This window comes from Phaenicophaeus curvirostris, chromosome 1 (genome assembly GCF_032191515.1).
Source record: "Phaenicophaeus curvirostris isolate KB17595 chromosome 1, BPBGC_Pcur_1.0, whole genome shotgun sequence".
Lineage (NCBI taxonomy): Eukaryota > Metazoa > Chordata > Aves > Cuculiformes > Cuculidae > Phaenicophaeus > Phaenicophaeus curvirostris.
This window is the reverse complement of record NC_091392.1, coordinates 179,784,932-179,803,366: the sequence shown is the minus strand read 5'-3', so window position 1 is coordinate 179,803,366 and position 18,435 is coordinate 179,784,932. Positions and strand designations below refer to the sequence as shown.

Here is an 18,435-nt window from a genome sequence, read left to right as displayed (position 1 = left end):
GGACGTTTAGAAAAAAAACCCTCTTCACTGAAAGGGCTGTCAAGCACCAAGCAGGCTGCCAAGGGAAGTGGTTGAGTCCCCATCCCTGGAGGTATTGAAAAGACAAGACGTAGATGTAGTGCTTAGGGACATGGCTTAGTGGTAGACTTGGCAGCACTGGGTTAAGTGTTGGACTTGATGATCTTAAAGCTCTTTTCCAACCTAAAGGATTCTGTGATTCTGTGAAACTGGAATCATCATCTGCTGCTTTTGTAGTCTTGAAGCAATGTCACCTGATGGATCTAACAAAGCCAAACAGGTATTTGAAGTCTGGTTCACAGGCGGAATGGCTGAAACAAACGGATCCATTTAGAGGACTGCAAAGCTTTTCAGAGTAGTCCTCGCACTAAACATGGCTCTGGGAAGCCTGTCCCATTGCCAGCCCAGCTGAACGTGTCCCACCGACTGCTCACTGTGTGTCTACAATGACATTTCACTTCAAGAGCACTTCTGAAATCAATCTCCCATCTGTCCCCACTTAGTGCCTGTGGCTCTGTGACACGAGCTGGTCTTAGAGTGCATTGAATGGGATCCTTTCAGATGAAGTTAAACAGGATAACGAGCTGCAGGAATAGCTGTAATGCACTCGGCTGGTCTGGCCACACGCCTGGGCTGGAGCTCAGTGGGTTTAAAACCCCTGATGGGTCAGTCAGGCCTTCAGCATCACCTGCTTCATGCTACAGCCCTGCTCCTCTTCAGCTGCACCATGACCAGCACAGCCCTCGGTCTGATCCCTGCAGCGACCTCCCTCTGCTGTGACTAGGGATCAAAGACACCACCATTCCAGGGCAGCAAGGCAGAAGGTGCAGCAGGGACCAGTTTTCCTTCCAAAATGGTAAAAGCTTCACCCCCTTCTATTGCTGCCAATCAAGAAACAGGCTTACTCTCCCAAGAATGAGGGAATTAATGCTCATAAATGCTCGCAAGGCTAAGGGAGGGGATCCCTGCCCTCATCCGGGGCTGGCAGCAGGCATCGTCTCATGCTGCGACAAATTCTTCAGGCAGAGCAGAGGGAAGTGATGCAGCTCAGCAAACAGCTGGGACAACAGGAGAAAGGAGAGCAGTGGTATGACCATTTCAAAGCATTCTGTAATGTTTCTAATAACCCAAGCACTTAAAAATACACTTCAGTACTCATTGTTGGATTAATTTATTAGCAGAAAACATGTTTTGCTGTAAGGCAGACAATTAACAGGGAATTTCTGTAATTCTCAGTCAAGAGGCCATTAACTGATAGTTAATACCGGCAATTAAAGCAACTGCTCTGAAATGAATGGAAGAGATGCAAAATGCATATGGAAATTTCATATAATATATAAAATATAGAACTCTCACATTCCATAATTTTGAATACATTGTTCCTTTTATGTAAGAAACAAACATCTGCAAAATAAGCACTGCAGGAGATGTCCAATCGTCCGTGGCTCTCCCAGAAAGCAGATGTACATACGCAGCAGCACCTACACCGTCCATGGGTTGAGAGAGAAACCCCATTCACATTGTTCCTATTGGCCAGGATAAAGACCTTGCTTTGTAACTCTAGTGAGAATTAAAGAAGTTGTGTTATACTGGTGGTCAGAACCTACAGAACATTGTGAGCCTTTGAAGGAATCTGTAGAAATCCAGGAAGACAGAAATAAAGCCAGATTTCCAAGCCCTTAGCCCTACAAGCAATTCCAGCAATTTCATGGAAAGTTTTGTATAAAAATCCTCTTTAAAACCCAATAAAAAGTAAAGGTAAAATTTTAACTCCTCATGAAGTACAGGTTTCCAGCAGCATTCACTGCAGTGTAGTTATTTAATGTGTGTGATATTGACTTGTATCTTGATTTACCTCTCCAGGTGCCCAAGCCACCTCTGATGTTTCAGGGACTTTTCAATTTCAGCTGCTCCAATTTAGATAGAAGCCGGTTCTGATACCAGCTAACTCATCAGTATAAAACTTGAAGAAGCTTTAAACCTGACCCTGTTTTTTCCCCCCTGCTTCTCGTAGAAGAGTGTTGCCAATGGATTATGGAAACAGGAAGGTTTAAGTGGGTGGGGCAGACTTTTTACTCTAATCTGGACAGTTTTTTTCTGATCTGTAGAAAAAGCCCAGAGTAATTATTCAAACACAAGATACTTACAAGAAGTGGTGGTGGGGTCATATGCCAAAGTAAAATATTTAAGATTTAAAACCAGATTATAAACTTGCTTATGAAACACCAACATTTGACTTTAACCTCACACAGAAGTTACAAACAATGAAACTACACAATCCTTGAGAGGAAGAAAACGTCCTTCTGAGGCTTGCACAGCATCCAGACCAATAACTTAATTCCCAGGCCCCGGAGTCTGAATCTGACAGGTAAGGCACAGAACTCTTGCAGCTGGATCTGCTGGTCCCAAATTCAGGATGGAGGTTCTTCCACACTAGATTATAAAACCTGGTGAAGTGGCAGTTCAGCTACTTCCTCCTAAGCTACTATGAAAAGCTCTTTTGTGGTGTGATGCAAAAATGCATTTCACCATCCTTCCCTTAACTGACAAACAGTGTCAGATTTTCTCCTTCATTCTCCTTCATTCCTGGTCCTGGGAGATGAAGGTGTCTGCTCCCTGCCTAGCAAAGCAGCAGTGGTGCAGGTCAGTCAGCTGTCTGATGAGATTTCTGCTGCCAATACCACACATAAAACACTCAACCAGCAGCCCTAGAGTAGCCCTCGGTCTAACCAGGCTCAGAAAAACAGCAGCTTCTCCAGTTCCAGTAAGTTCTCATGATAGTAAAAGGACATAAGCGTTCCTCAGTTTTGAAGTCCAGTTACTGGCTCATACTGAGTATGAGCCATGGGGAATCAATAGCTCCTTGCTACAGCCCCAACCTAAGTTGTACCTTACGTTACAAGGCCAGTAGACAAACTGCGTGAGAAAAGACTGCACAAAATTAATGCCACATTAAGGATGCTTTGCACACAACCCAGTCACAGCTTTGCTATCTAGTTCCAACCTTTTCCAAAGTCTAAATCAAACAAACAGAACCTAGAGCAGCATCTTAAGACACGATTCCCTTTCCAGGACTTTAAGGAGGCCAGCAAAGACAAGATGCATGAAAGAACTGGGTAAAGGCTGTTTATATATCCTACCAGCAGCAGCAGCAAAAGGTTTAAGGTGTTTGCACTCGAGAGCTGAGCAGAAGAATGAACAGTGGGGTCTGGGAACATCTACTAAAAACAGCTAGAGGTCATATTCAAAGCAGTAAACAAATGGGAGTAAGAAGAATGGCCTCGCAAAAGATGCAGGGTAAAACACTCTGTTCTAGTTACCCATTACCTACCCAGCACCCCCTCAAAACTATCAACAACATCAGGCTGCACTTTCACTGGATTTTTTAAAGTCCCGCTTGCTCCACATGGAGTTATCCAGGAGATTAGCACCTGAAAAGATTTGGGCTGTTCCACTGGTTCCACCCCATCTAAGAAAGCTGTGGCTGCCCCATCCCTGGAGGTGTTCAAGGCCAGGTTGGATGGGGCCTTGGACAGCCTGGTCTGGTGGGAGGTGCCCTTGCTCATGTCAGGGGGGTTGGAACTGGATGATCTTTAAGGCCCCTTCCAGTCCAAACAATTCTATGATTCTATGATCTGGCAACTTATTATGTTCTTCAGTCCTAGCAGGCTGTTAATACAGATTAACAAAACCTGAACACTAGCAACACTAGTTTGTAAGGGACAGTGAGACACACACAGCCAAGTTCTTTTAGGCCTGCTGCATACAGAGCTGAGAGAAAAAGCAAAGCTAATCTTTGTCTCCATTAATTCAGATGGGCTGCACTTGAGGAAGCACACAGAGCAGCAATGCGAGTACCACAAAACTAAACAGCTCTGCTGCTATGGTAATTGGAAGAGGGTATGTACGAGAGACAAGCTGGATCTCCACATCACCTACCTAGCGACGACTGCTATCCCAGTGGCTTTGCCTCCTTTATACAAAACAGACCAAGAAGCAAAAGCCACTTTCAGGAACAGGAATAATTGCTAGTAATTATATCTATCTGCCATTTCCTAGAAGACTGCCTTGATGATTATACTTGAAGAACTGCATTCTACTAGCCCAGAACCCAGAAATCCATTCCCTTGATCCAAACACTAAGCAAAGAAGATACCATTTTATTATTACTCTGATTGATCAGAAACAGACTTTCAGTGGATTTTTTTAATGTGTTAAAAATGATTAGCCACCCTTTCACAGAAAATACAAGCGACATTTTTTTTTGCCAGGAACTTCTAAATTAAAAAGACCTTCAGGTGATTCAGTAAAACATTTAAGACATCATAAATAAACTTATTCTAAAAATCACTTTCCAAACAATAAATAAAACTTGTCCTTATTTGAAAGTGCAAACAAGCAGCATTATAAAAAGTACAGAGTGAGACTGCAAAAGTGCTTAATTATTCAATAGTGACCAAGACACAGTTTCTTGTTTTGGTGCTGCTGGTCATCTAGTGATTTTGTTTTCTGGACCCCATCTAAAGAAAAAAATGTGTGAAACATTAATGTAATAGTAAGCATTGTCTAAATACTCAACATATACAGGTACAGCAGAATAACAGTGGGTGAGGGGTTGGGATGGGGGTGTTTCTCTTCTTCCCCATACAGTGGAACATGCATTAATCATAGTAAAAGAAACATATTAAGGAAAAACCCCAGCAACTTAAAAGAGTTCAGTGTTGAAAATGCAAGAGTACCATCTTGAAGAAAACACTGTTAGAAAAACGAGCCCTGTTAAAGGTTGTCAAACAAAGTACCCAGGATGAATCTTTCTGCAGCTGGGTCTAAAAAATGTTAGCAGAGAGAGGGACAAACAAGCTCTAACATTTTGCAGCGATTATTAATGCCATAAACACTACCTTGAGTCCTGCCCTCCTCCCTTTCCCCTCAGTTCATAAGGAAATAGCTAACAAAGAGACTTCTCCGCTTATGTAGCTCACTACATGTTAGGAATTAGCTTGTAGTAGGAGGCTATTCATGCGCTACAAAAAACACCTTCAGTCTTTTTTATGCTCCTAGCATGGTGCTCAGTGCTTTCAGTAACTGCCACCTCCCTATCATTACGTTCCACATCTTCATGCTTGAGGCACAAAAAATATTTAGGTTCTTTTTCCACATTAATTTCACCTCTGGATGAGAAACATTTTAAGCACTGGAAGCTGACAGTAGATGCCAATGGCGGGTCCCTCTTTTGGCACAAAAAGGCTTCAACATAACACCTATTTAAACACTGTTTTCAGGTGCAGGTCTACAAGGATTTTGTGGCCTTTGTGTATACACACAAAAATAAATGTTGATTAAAAAGCACTGGCATAGATTCTACTTCATAAAAGAAGCACTGAGATTTCTGCAGAACATATTTAAATGCCTTGGAGGAGTCCAATTTCTCTTGAAAAAGAATGGCATTCCTTATAGAGCATGATCTAAAAAGTCTTTATAGAACAAAATTTACAACATGATAAAGTAGTCTGAAATGATCTATGTGCAAAACATAGCACTGACAATAGCACTGGTAGATTTTGTAACATGTCTACTAATGCCAAGCATTTGTTTAAACAAGTTTATGTGTTTCATTTACAATTAGATCATCTACTCCGATAAGTTTTTATAACAAAATTTAAACAATCAAAATCAAGATTAATTAAGACCAATCAAACCAAGAGGGATTCAGGTTTGTTTAAAACTTGACCTCATTATTGACTTCAGTCATAAAATGAATTAATGAAAAAAATACTTACTTTCCCTGGCTGTGGAGTCACGGAAGTCAAGGGCATTGGTGTGCAATGGATTTAGTTGCCACTGGCAAAAGAAGGAGGAAAATTTACTTGTTACAGAAGACAGAAGAGCAAAAGCAGAAAGAAAAAATAAGCTACAGTCCTTCACTAAAGGCATGACTAGGCGTGAGGCAGGAAATAAAGGGCTCCCCCTCCAACAAACACTTGCTTTGAGGGCGAAAAACTATTAAGGGATTTGTGGCCATTTACTCCCTCAAGAAGGGGAAATGAGCCTGCTCAAAGTGACAGTACTGCAGTTTGTCACGCTGAGCACCTGGAGCACAGGTGCGCTGGGCCACCTTCAAAACCCACCACAGCTCTTTCAGAAGCTGCTGGGGTGTTCTACAAAATCACACAGTGGTTGCCCCCATCAGCTGCTGTGCTGTGACAGGGAGGCTTGGAAAGGACTCCAGAGTGTGAAGAGACCACCTCCAACAACAGCAAGGAGTTAAGAGGGAAATGGACAAGGAGTTTACAGAAAAGTGACAGACTTGGCCCCACCACCTGCCATATTGCACAGCACTTCTCTCCAGTGTTGTGAGAGTAACCTCTCAGTTCCACTCACTCGACTAAACAGCACAAGAAATCACTCCTCTGTGCTGGCCGTAGAGGACTGCTCATTCCAATCTTCCTCCCACTGCTGCCCAGAGTTTTTAGAATATAGTACATTTAGACACTTACTGTAAATTTGCTTACACCCTCAAGTTCACCGAACTTCATATAGGATATGTCTGCTTTCTTTTTTCCAGCGTCAACATCTCCTGCATAGATCTGCTTGATACCAGCCCCTTTAATCAAAGGGACACATTCATCACATGGACATTTTGTCACAAATATCATGCTTCTCTCGTCTGGCTTTATTTCTCGACACCTACAAGCAGTCAGAAAACAATATTCCAGATTTTATATCCTGATAGTTTTGAATGGTAAAAAACAATAACTCACAATAGCAAGCAAAGGAGCGTTGCACTATCCACTCCAGCAGCCATGCATTGGAGAGCCTTTAAAAACCGAGTTCATTTAAGAAGTCTAAAGAAACTCCAGAAGCTGATGGTGCCCCTGCACATCCAAGTTCTGCATCATAGGTATAAACAAAACCACTGCAATCCACACTTCAACAAAGTGACATCATGCATTTGTCATGGAATTATTTCTGAACCCTCATTCTTGCCTGTGGTAAAAACAAACCCATTACCTGAATGTCAAGGCGTTCTGCTCCGCGTGTATAATGTATCTGAACTTTCTGATTTCCCGATCCTTCTGTTTATCATCCATGTGTGGAAAATCAGCATATTCAGATCCAGCAGGAAAAGCATTGTAACCACAGCCTACAAAATACATTGCTCCTGTTCCATCACAGCTTCTCTGCAACAGTAAGCAAAGCAACAAATCTGGAGATATTTAAACTAAGTACCAAGTCAAAGTGTTGCGCAGTGTTTACTTTCACATTATCAGTTCATGTCAAGTTACAGCAGTTAAGAGAGAAAAAGAGAACTCGACTTTCGCTAACTGCTCCATGTCTCTAAGGAGCTTTTCCATTAAGTTCCAGAGGTGAGATGGGGCAAACTGTGACACCGCAGACAACACACTGTACCAGGCTTTAGAGGCTTTCCTTCAACAAGTAATACCGATAGCAGGAACAAAAAGTCTGAAGGATATAGTCCTTAAGATTTTCTGCAACATACAGAATTAAAGACGGCTGGAGTTAGACCCAGATTCATGGATAGTGTTTCACCCGTCTCTCAACAAACCCACTGGCCAAAGGGCTGGCAAAGTAGCAACTGGCACTTGCCATCAGAACAAGAATCAAAACAGAAACAAGCAGCTGATGACTGCAGTGCTAAAAAAAAAATAATTAAGAGTATATTGCAGCTACCTGAAGAATGAGGCTTCCTAGGATTGGTAACATACATAATTAGAGACATAAAGGAATAAAAATTTTATATTTTGATGGGAAAAAGCACAGTAACAATATTTGTAGAAAAATATAACTTTCATCCATCATGGACCCACAAGAAAGCTGGGGAGGGACTGTTCACAAAGACTTGTAGTCATAGGATGAGGGGGAATGGGTATAAACTGAAGAGGGGCAGATTTAGACCAGACTTAAGGAAGAATTTCTTCACAGTGAGGGTGGTGAGGCCCTGGCACAGGTTGCCCAGGGAAGCTGTGGCTGCCCCATCCCTGGAGGTGTTAAATGCCAGGTTGGATGGGGCCTTGGGCAGCCTGGGCTGGTGGGAGGTGTCCTTGCCCATGGCAGGGGGGTTGGAACTGGATGACCTTTAAGGTCCCTTCCAACTCAAACTATTCTACGACTCTGTGATCCAAAAAGACCTGTGCTGCAGCTAGTAAAGCACTTCAGTTACAACAGAAGTCCTCAAGAGATTGTCGGGCTATGATTGCACTGAGGCCTCTTCAAGAGAGCTGCAAAGAGGGACCACGGAGGGCAGGCAGAGCTGTGCTGAAAACTGTATAGCCAGGGCACCTGGAACAACTTTCAATGACTAGGAAAGTAAGGGCACTGAAAGGCCAGAGACATTTTGATTGTTACTAAACTTATTTATACTTTCCTTTCATCTCAACAGCCCAACAATGAACCAGTCATTAACTTAGTTACTAAAGAACAAGAAGTACAAGCTTTTGATAGCGTTGTGCGTGCAGGTGAAAAATGCATGTGTATAAACTTAGAGCAAAATAGCAAACTCAAAGCAGATACAAGTGCATGAATTGTGAGTGCAAGAAAAGTAATTTTTTCAATACTTACTGATTTTTCCTCTGCCCAAATAATAGCTCCAACTCCCGTTTTATGATCCTCTAAAACACATAACATTTTAGCAGTAAATAGCAGATAAAGTACTTCTAAGTTACCTATACGTTAACATATGACATCCTAGAGTAAGGAAAACATTCATTGTTGCTGCATGGACAGGACAAAAGAAATACAGAAGGATTAAGAGGTTTGAAGTTATATGAGTCTACCGCAAAACTTGCATTTGCTTTAACTGCAAGGCCACCCATTCTAAGACTTTGCTATGTATGTTTGTTCACAAACACTAAGAAGCAACAATACATTTATCAGATAAAACCTGTGCTAAGAGTATATATGGACAGGTTTGCTGATGTGAGATGGCAAACTGATAAAAACCTTCTCATTATTTACTACTTAATTTAATTATTTAATTTCTCACATTCCTTAACTTTATGGTTCTGTGGTCTGAATTCCTATCAGAATTAGTTATATTTTATACCTAATTCAGAGACAAACTGTTAACAATCAGATTTTGGGGGTGTTTCCTATCACAGGAAAACTGGAACAGAACTTTCATTATGTAGCTTGGAAGATTTTGATGGAAATCAGCAACCTTCCCCAGTAGCTATTCATGAGAGTTTTGACCAGTTAAAACAGAGCATACGAAGAAGAAAAAATGGTTTTGGCTTCCAGCGATAATACCGTAGATAAAACTTTTCAATCCACCATTTCTATCATCCTTAGTACGACTACCACACGCAGTCACTCAAAGAGGGTCTTTCCTGACAAAGACATATTTTATGAAAGCTGATAACTTTATTTATATTCTACATATTAGTCACTGATGTATATTAAGCCAGCATAGAAAATATCTGATCTTGCCCCCCTTGTATCCACCTGTAAGACAATGTAAATCATCTAAATTTGTGTGTATGATGTTATGCATTTTAATTTCATAGAGAACTAGGACTTCATTACAGAGCTACAGCGGAGAAAGAGTTTGTTCAAAACCCCGACCCAAGTCTAGGCTGAACAGCACAGATAAAACTGAATTTTGCTGCCCTAAGAATGAGTACTGAAGCTTGGTCATTCTATCTTGCACTGCTCTATACAACAGCAGTTGTAAAAACACTCAGAACTGGTTCCATGCAACTTCTGAATTACTTAGAAAAACTCAATCTCCTCTGCAGCCTTTGGTGACCAAATTCATGGAGGGTACCCAAAAAAGGGAAAGGTTCTATAATATGAAGGCTAAAGTTTGAATGAGTTGCAAGGCACATTCGACACCTAACTCGATAGATTGTTTCTGTTTGCATGTGTTGAGGAATTAGTTTTGTTTTAAGCTTTAAATATGAACTATTTATTTGTATATGAGGGTTAAAAAATAGCGACCATCCTATTTAGCTGAAAAAAAACCCCAAACATCATTAAGGATGACCAACAAGTTGTAAGTCATTATATTCTGTACTCTCTGGAAGAATCTATCAGTTTGCTGCATTTGGTAGCATCCCTACCCAGAAAAATAAAGTAGCTAATGGAAGTTATCTGTATCAAATGACAGTCCACAGCTGCCCCTGAATACCTGTTCATCAGTACTCCAGCATCTTTGCAGAGAAAACCCCCATTAGATATATAATCACTTTCACTAATAACGTTGGACCTTGGAAACTTAATATAACCGTACTTAGTGCCCTGATGGAAGGAATTAATTCACTGGTCTTTTCTGACCAAGGGTACATGTGCTTAAAATATTGACACTTACTTGATAACAGAAAAATATTGTGAAACCTCTGTAAAAAAGAGCTTCAGAGCAGCATGAAGAATTTAAATGTCACTGTATCCTATTTTCTAATAGATGTTGGATGTGTTGGCAGGGAAGACTTTGCTAGCATTGTATATGAAATACCTGCCCAGGTTGTCTCTTGGAAAGCTCAGTGCTTTCACACACACCATGTACCCCTGTGGAGTTTTCAGCACTACTGCTGCTCCTGTTTCACAGGTGTAGGAATGAAATTCAGCAGCTTCACAGTCATATTTGGAAGAAGAAAGACTTCAGGAACTTGCTCTACTCAAGAGACCCATTCTTCCTCCAGTACCATAACAACTCACCTGTCCTGTAGGCGAGGAGTCTGGCTTGGATCATACAGTGCCTTGCGATTTCTTGGGGCAATCCCTGATGGTCTGTTTCATTTGTTTGCTGTGATTCACTGTTGTAAAATCCAAAGCATCCAAAGACAGGGACACTGGCAGCCACTGTCGCCAAGACCAGGACAAGATCTTTCATGTTTTGCCTAAGGTTGCTGAAATAGGGGTTTTCACAGAGGTTCTCCAGTCCCATTGTCATCAATATTTGCTTGTGCATTTCCTCATTTGAGATTAGGAATAAACTTTCATATTCTTTTATTCTCTCTTGTCTACATGCAGTATAAAAGTCAGTGTTAGAGTCAGGCTGAGATTTTGCTATTTTTTGAATAAAGTCAAATTTGGTGGAAGTTTCTTCAACAAATTGCATCATATAGCACACCAAAGGCTGAAGCAACACACACACACGAGCACGACTATTTGACTTCAGTCTTTCTACTGCTTTGGCATCTAGCTTTGCATCATCAGTAGTCACCGGATTGGACGCCTCATTCTGCAGGCTGATTTCAGGATCCGCAGGCCAGTAAGAAATCCTGTTCACACCAGCTGGAAGAGAAGATAATGCAGCAAAAGGAACCACGCAAGTATGGCAGAACATAAACTTCATACTCAACACACTATTCCTTAACCCTGGTTTTATTCTTTTAAGGCACTAAATGCTGCTTAAGGGCACCTGGACAACAAGAACACTAGCAGATTCTGAGTGCCAAGAAGCTACTTGGCTTAATAATCAGCCTGTAGACAAAAACTGGAGTTCCCAAGTTCTATGATCTTTGTGACAGACAGATTTTGCATCTTGCCTACAACAGATACATTACACAAAAAACCTTAACCCTAATAGAAGCTGCTGCTGAGATTAAAACCCAGAACTTGCAGAAGGGCTGAACCAGCAGATCCCATTTCAGGAAGTGAATAATCTGACCTATGTTCATCTCACTTGAGAAAAGGAAATCCTAAAGTACTCCCTGTGATTTCTGCTTTAGAAACTACCCTTCCTCTGCTGCCTCTGACAAGCAATGGGAGGGCAAGGAAAAATGTAGCAATCTAGGCCCTGTCATCAGGCTCAGGGCTGCTCTGCCAAAGTACAATGGGAATGTCAGAATCTCAGCAGCACATCTCACATAGGAGAGAAGCACCACCAATAATAACAACTGCACAGAGAAATAGGGTCTCAGTAGAAAACCCTATTTTCTTGATCATGAGCTCCAGGAAAAGCACATTCAATGCTGTTTTCAGCCTTGTACAAAATATCAGTGCAAGCTACACAAGTTAGGGATTGGCATTCACAACTGGGACAGTCCAAAGCGAAAACAGGCTTTCTGATACCACCAATCTCAAGCATAGCACTTACTCCTACTCAACAAGTTGTTGCTTACCATTTACAATCATTTTTAAACATGTTGAACATGGTTTTCTGGAAAAATAAAGATCACAGTTTTTAAGTCTTGATCCGTGTTTAATGAGTGCAATCTGGCCAGCGTGCAAGTCTGTACTGGAACAATGAAGACCAACAATCTTCATGTTTTTCACCACAACTAGACCACTCTTCTTGACCTATGGAAAAATCCATTACTATTATTATTTTACTTTTTTACAACATCAAGTCCATAGAGGTGTGACAGCTCTTCCTTGGGTAACAGTTACCAGCCAGGATCAGAGCATACAGCTCTTCAGTACAAACGGTGATACGAATCATTAAACAATCTTTGTTGTATTGCCCCCAAGCAGTATTTTTTGGTGGGTGCTACGTGTGCCTGTTAATATCGGAGTGCTGTGACCCTGACAAACTTCAAATGGGGACTTGTCGCAAATTCCCGATTTTTCTGGTCATTGCTTTGCCCATAACAAAACTCAGAAGCAACACTGAAAATTCTGTCAATTATAGCTGAAAAACCCTCTGAATCAACCAGCATCTGGAAATGCTAATGAATTCAATTTCTGTCTTAATCTTGACCATCCTGGAAGCCAGGAGCTTCTCTAGCTTTATTTCTGTCTCTTCATTCATAGAAATGAATCCTGGTTCTAAAGAATCTTCCACGTAAAATATCTGCATACCAGAGACAAAAGATCTTACATTTGGATTTCTATGTATTACAAGGAAACAGGATACAAGAGAGTTTGATGAAGCTGGTGAAACAGATCTCACTACGCAATCCAGCTGCTACCACAACACTGTTGCCTTAGATCTGCAAATTATTCAGTTTCTTTGCAGTTACAGAAATCAGGCCGTAGTAAAGCTCTACATGTAACTGTAGTGCCATTCCTAACTGAATTACTAAATTTGAAACTGCTTTTGAAGGCTACATGGTGCTCATCTACTCCTGTTTCAGATCTGGTCTGGGACATACCAAGCTCTGAAAATTAGGCCTAATTGTCACTCAAATAATCTTCCTCTCTTTCCTTGTCCTAGTTGATACATGTGCTATAGATGTTAGCAGATGGGCATGCTCTGCACAAAGAATTGTGATCACAAAAGAAACTCTGAAAAATGCCCCTCTATTTTGATATGTAACTGGCAGCTATTTACAAGACCCATTCTCAAGGCCAGTTTCTTTTCATTGTCACCTAGGTAGTTATCTACAAGTTCTCGATAAGCAAACATTTCAGGTAGCTCTGTGCACCTCCACTGTAAAAAAGAACTCTTCTACAATCACGAACATCGATATTTTAGAGAGTATCTCTACATCATCAACCACATTGATTTTAAAGTTAGAGTTAGTATATACTAAGAGGTGCACTGTACACACACCTCCTTTGTCACGCTCTTCAAAATACCCACCAGCATTTTGTATAGTTCCTTCATCTGTATATGGGGGTATACTTTGCCTTTCAAAGTTTTTCAGAAATAGCATGCTATTTTTTTATTTAAAAAGCATGCTATTTTTCTCCCACCACTAGATTTTTTTCTATGTCTAAGCAATATTTGAAAAATGTTTATTATCTTTTTTCCCCCCCTCTGAACTGTCTGCTATGTAAAGAGCAGGTAGATTAAATTCACTGCAGGACAGTTCAGAAAGACCGATTAACAGTAAATGTAGACACTTTACCTGTGATTTTTTCTGCTGCTCAGCCGAGGGAAAGAGCTCCATCCATAGACTGAGCAAAGTAAAAAGATTGACCTTAGAAAGTCTTGGCATTTGACCTGTCATCAGAAGGAAGACAAAAAAAGAAATATTTCTTAAAAAGTATTTATAAAGAAACTCCAGATTGTTGAACAATATTATCCAAGTTTTGTACACCACAGACACACCACATCAACCACTTGTGGTATTACAGCAGCTAAATCCACATGGTCCTCTCCAGAGCAGTAACTGTCAACTCAGAATGTGCGCATCTGGATGCAGAGATCAGATTTGTGCAACAAGAGACAGTAGTGAAACATTCACTGAAATTCAGCGAGTTAGTTCTACTCAGAGGTGAAGAGCAGAAATCGTAGATCAGATCCCACATAATTTAATGTGCTCAAACGATTCACAGATGCTTATAGAAATTTGAGATATAGCTTGTGACTCAGCTTCAGGCTCACCACAGAAGAGAGCAGAAATATTTAGATATGCATCATGATCTTACAGTGAAACCCACAGTAAGAGTGGATCAGCCGTTGTGAAACCTTCCAGTCACATCAGTTCCGCAGAAACCTGCTTCTGGATTCTACAGCGTGCTTAAATTTTGGTTAGGTTTTTACAAAAATTTAAACCTATTGCCCAGACTGTCACTTCTGACTAAATAACCAGAGAGGTAGCAAAGAATCCCTTCTCAGACTACTACCTCATGCTGTGTTGTGCTTCTGCTCAAAATCTGGACATTGTCCTCTGAAGGCCAGCACTCAGCATCACTGAATGTCCCACAAATCATAGAATCATAGAATAGCTTGGGTTGGAAGGGATCTTAAAGATCATCCAGTTCCAGCCCCCCTGACATGGGCAGGGACATCGCACCGGCCCAGACTGCCCAAGGCCCCTTCCAATCTGGCCTTGAACATCTCCAGGGATGGGGCAGCCACAGCTTCCCTGGGCAACCTGTGCCAGTGCCTCACCACCCCCAAGGTGAATAAATTCTTCCTAATGTCTAGTCTCAATCTGCCCTCCCGCAGTTTATACCTGTTCCCTCAAATCACCACAAGCCTTTGTGAATAGTCCCTCTCCAGCTCTCTTGTAACCCCTTTCTGGTACTGGAAGGTTGCTCCAAGATCTCCTTTGAGCCTTCTCTTCTCCAGGCTGAACATCCACAACTCTCTCAGCCTGTCCTCAAATTGGAGGTGCTCCAGCCCTTGGATCATCTTTGTAGTCCTCCTCTGGACCCATTCCAACAGTTCCATATCCTTCTTATGTTGAGGATTCCAGAAGTGGACACAATACTCCAGGTGAGGTCTCACAAGAGAGGAACAGAGGAGCAGAATCACTTCCCTCGACCTGCTGGCCACGCTCATGGCCACACTTTTTCATTGAAATGAAAAAGAAGGAAGTACTACATCGCTCACTAAAGCTTGCACCATTCCAGATGTAAAGCTGTCTTGCCAGAAGTTAATTAAGTCTTCAAAAAAATCTCCAGTCCCTATTTCAGAGAACTGTAATGAACACATATTCTGCTGCAGGTCTCACATATGCTGTCTGACAATTGTATTTATTTCTGGTTTTATCTCTTACTGCAAACATTCAGGTTTTTGCAAAGGAGGAAAAGGCAGAGGCAAGAATAGAATAGATGAAAACATTTCTTTAAATAGTTCAGCATTTTAGAAGGGGTATAATCATATACTAAGATTGCTTCGGTGGGGGAGAGGGTTAGTTTAATGACTTGCCTGTGAACCCAAACAATTAGATCAGCAGGTGAACACATGCACTCCACAACTGGAATACCACTTGAGATCAGTATTTTAGCAGCATTTTTCACACAGAAGTGTGATTTTTGGAAAGCAGCTGTAGAACACTCAGCAGCTGCACTCGATGCCACACTGCCCCCTGCTCCTCTGGCTGCCCAGCTGTGTTATCCCACTGTGCACAAGCACTGCAAGGGGCACCTAGGTAGCACAATCAGATATGCGTGCTAGAAATGTGTGCGGCAAGCAGCACGCACAGAGATTTATTATGGATGTAAAAGTACGTCTACAAGCCACTTCTAAATGAGTAGAATTTATTTTCTTAAATGAGCATTTAGTTCACTCTCATTACAGCCCCAATCACTCCTGTTGTAGCACAGTCCCCAAATGGGAAGCTAAACAGCGCAATTTATACCAACTCGCGCGTATACCATCACGCTTCCTGAAATGCATTACAATTTGGCATGCGGAGTAGATTTGAAACAGAATACGCCAGAAACGAGTTTGAATTACTGTTTGGTTCCTGCACCTAATCTGAATGTGACTGTCAAACACAAACTAAAGAACGTACTGGTTTCACAACACTGCTGTGAATTGGCATGAACTTACAACAGGCAGCAGGAAAACATTATGGTGAAAAAGGAAGGAGTGGGGTGTGAGGGGCAGCAGGGCTGTGATCTGTGGTCACATTAATCATCTGTATGTATCCGCATCTTTTATTCACTTAGGTGGTTAAATGTTCCCTTAAGCTCAACAGAGTGAAGAGAATTCTGATACAAGTGGCCTGAAAAAAAAAGGCAGCAGACATCTTGCAGAATTTAAAGCAGCTATAGAATATTGGGGAAGAAACATAAACCGGCTCTTTGTATTAGCAGGCAAAAAGCAGCCGGGCACTGCCCATCTGGACATGGGTCAGATACAGGATTATGCCATGGTTGCAACATAGGAGTCCCTGGTCTAAACTCTGAAAGGCTTGTAAGAAGTCATCTTACAAGAATGAAATGAAAACTGTGCATGACACCATCAAGGGGAAGGGAATCAATGACATCACTCTCCTGTCTGGGAAAACGAAACTAGAAACTGTTTTAATTTTCGCAGCTCATCCTCTTGGCTCGCTTCGAAGCAGGGTTTTCATAAAAGCAGGATGAAACAAAACTCATCAAGGAGACCTGGCAGCTCTGTTGTGGTCCTTAGTTTGACAGCTGACTATAAGGCCCGCGGGTGATCTGTATGTACACACCACTCCCCTGGGACTGCAGTGATGGGATATATGAAATCTATATTCTCTTCACTCGGGCATCCCCTCTAGCTCCGAGAGAAAATTGCTCGCTACTAAATTCACACATGGGCCCTGCTATAGGGGTCAGAAGAATGACTCTGAGGAGGTAAGCAGTTCTGTGCACATTACATTCCACACATATTAACGTGTAATGGGGATAATGTGATTGAGAGCAGCCCTGTGGAGAAGGAATTAGGGTGCTGGTTGATGAGAAGCTCAACATGAGCCAGCAATGCTCACTTGCAGCCCAGGAGGCCAACCGTATCCTGGAGTGCACTAAAAGAAGCGTGGCCAGCAGGTCGAGGCAGGTGATTCTGCCCCTCTGTTCCTCTTTTGTGAGACCTCACCTGGCGTACTGTGTCCACTTCTGGAATCATCAATGTAAGAAGGATACGGAGCTGTTGGAATGGGTCCAGAGGAGGGCTACAAAGATGATCAGGGGGCTGGAGCACCTCCCATTTGAGGACAGGCTGAGAGAGTTGTGGATGTTCAGCCTGGAGAAGGCTCAGAGACCTTATAGTGATCTTCCAGCACCTGAAAGGGCTACAAGAAAGCTGGGGAGGGACTTTTTACAAGGACGTGGAGTGATAGGACGAGAGGCAATGGCTATAAACTGCAGAGGGGCAGATTTAGACTAGACTTAAGGAGGAATTTCTTCACGCTGAGCGTGCTGAGACACTGGCACAGGTTGCCCAGGGAAGCTGTGGCTGCCCCATCCCTGGAGGTGTTCAAGGCCAGGTTGGATGGGGCCGTGGGCACCTGGGCTGGTGGGAGGTGTCCCTGCCCATGTCAGGAGGGTCGGAACTGGATGATCTCTAAGGTCCCGTCCGCTCCAAGACCCCCGTCCCCAGAGCCCTTCCCTCGGGGCTCCCGTCGCTGCGCTGCCCGCAGAGTCCGGGCGGGGCCGTTAACCCCGGGAGCGCCGCCCCCCGCCCGCCTCCCCGCGGGGCTCACCGGCCATGCTGTCGGTCTGCGTGCTCGCCGCGCTCACCCGCGGCCTCCCCATCGCCGCCTCCTCCTCCGCGCCGTGCATCGGTGCCGGTGCCGCGGAGACCCCCCGGCCCGGCCCGCCCCCATGGCGGCCCCGCTCCGCCCCCGGGGAGCTGACGGGCGGGCGCCTCGGCCAATAGGAAGCGGGAGAGAAGGGGTGGGCGGAGCTTGGCTGGACGCTTCAGCCAATGGAGAGCTGGAGTTGGGGGTGGGCGGGGCTTCGCGGGATCTTCAGCTAATGGAGAGCGGGAGTGGAGAGGTGGGCGGGGCTCAATGAGGCGCTCCTGGCAATGGGAAGCGGGAGGTGGGGGGTAGGCGGGGATTACTGGGGCGCTTCAGCCAATAGGGAGCGGGAGTGGAGGAGGTAGGCGTGGCTTAGGGGCCAGGGCGTTGGCCAATAGGGAGAGGGCTGGTGGTGGGCGTGGCTTAGCGGAGCGCGTCAACCAACGGGAAGTGGGAGTGAGGGGTGGGCGGGGCTTAGGTGGGCGCTTCAGCCAATGGGAAACAGGAGTGGAGGATTGGGCGGGGACTAGTTGGGCACCTAAGCCAATAGGAAAAGGGAGTGGGGGGTGGGAAGGGCTTAGTGTGGCTCTTTAGCCAATGGGAAGCGAGAGTGGAGGGCTGG

The 18,435-nt window shown here is 43.3% G+C and overlaps 1 protein-coding gene across 1 annotated transcript; it reads right to left on the bottom strand.

Annotated features, from left to right (window-relative positions):
* Nucleotides 1-1,423: 1,423 nt before the first annotated feature.
* On the bottom strand, nt 1,424-17,888 carry CDADC1 (cytidine and dCMP deaminase domain containing 1). Its single transcript, XM_069881482.1, has 9 exons — nt 17,775-17,888; nt 13,773-13,867; nt 12,102-12,279; nt 10,693-11,271; nt 8,599-8,648; nt 7,030-7,199; nt 6,516-6,705; nt 5,799-5,859; nt 1,424-4,538 (listed from the first exon to the last, which is right to left on the bottom strand). Exons 1-9 carry the CDS (start codon nt 17,851-17,853, stop codon nt 4,465-4,467), a joined length of 1,476 nt encoding a protein of 491 aa, XP_069737583.1. The 5' UTR covers nt 17,854-17,888; the 3' UTR covers nt 1,424-4,464.
* Between the last annotated feature and the right edge of the window lie 547 nt (nt 17,889-18,435).

Bases quoted from the DNA above. Each gene is read 5' to 3' on its own strand.
- CDADC1 (XM_069881482.1), bottom strand. From the start codon at position 17,853: ATGCACGGCGCGGAGGAGGAGGCGGCGATGGGGAGGCCGCGGGTGAGC. The intron at 8,649-10,692 runs GTGAGTTGTTAT...TATGTGTTTTAG, and splicing joins ACTCCTCGCCTACAGGACAG to AGGATCATAAAACGGGAGTT. The intron at 7,200-8,598 runs GTAAGTATTGAA...TTACTGTTGCAG, and splicing joins TTTGGGCAGAGGAAAAATCA to AGAAGCTGTGATGGAACAGG.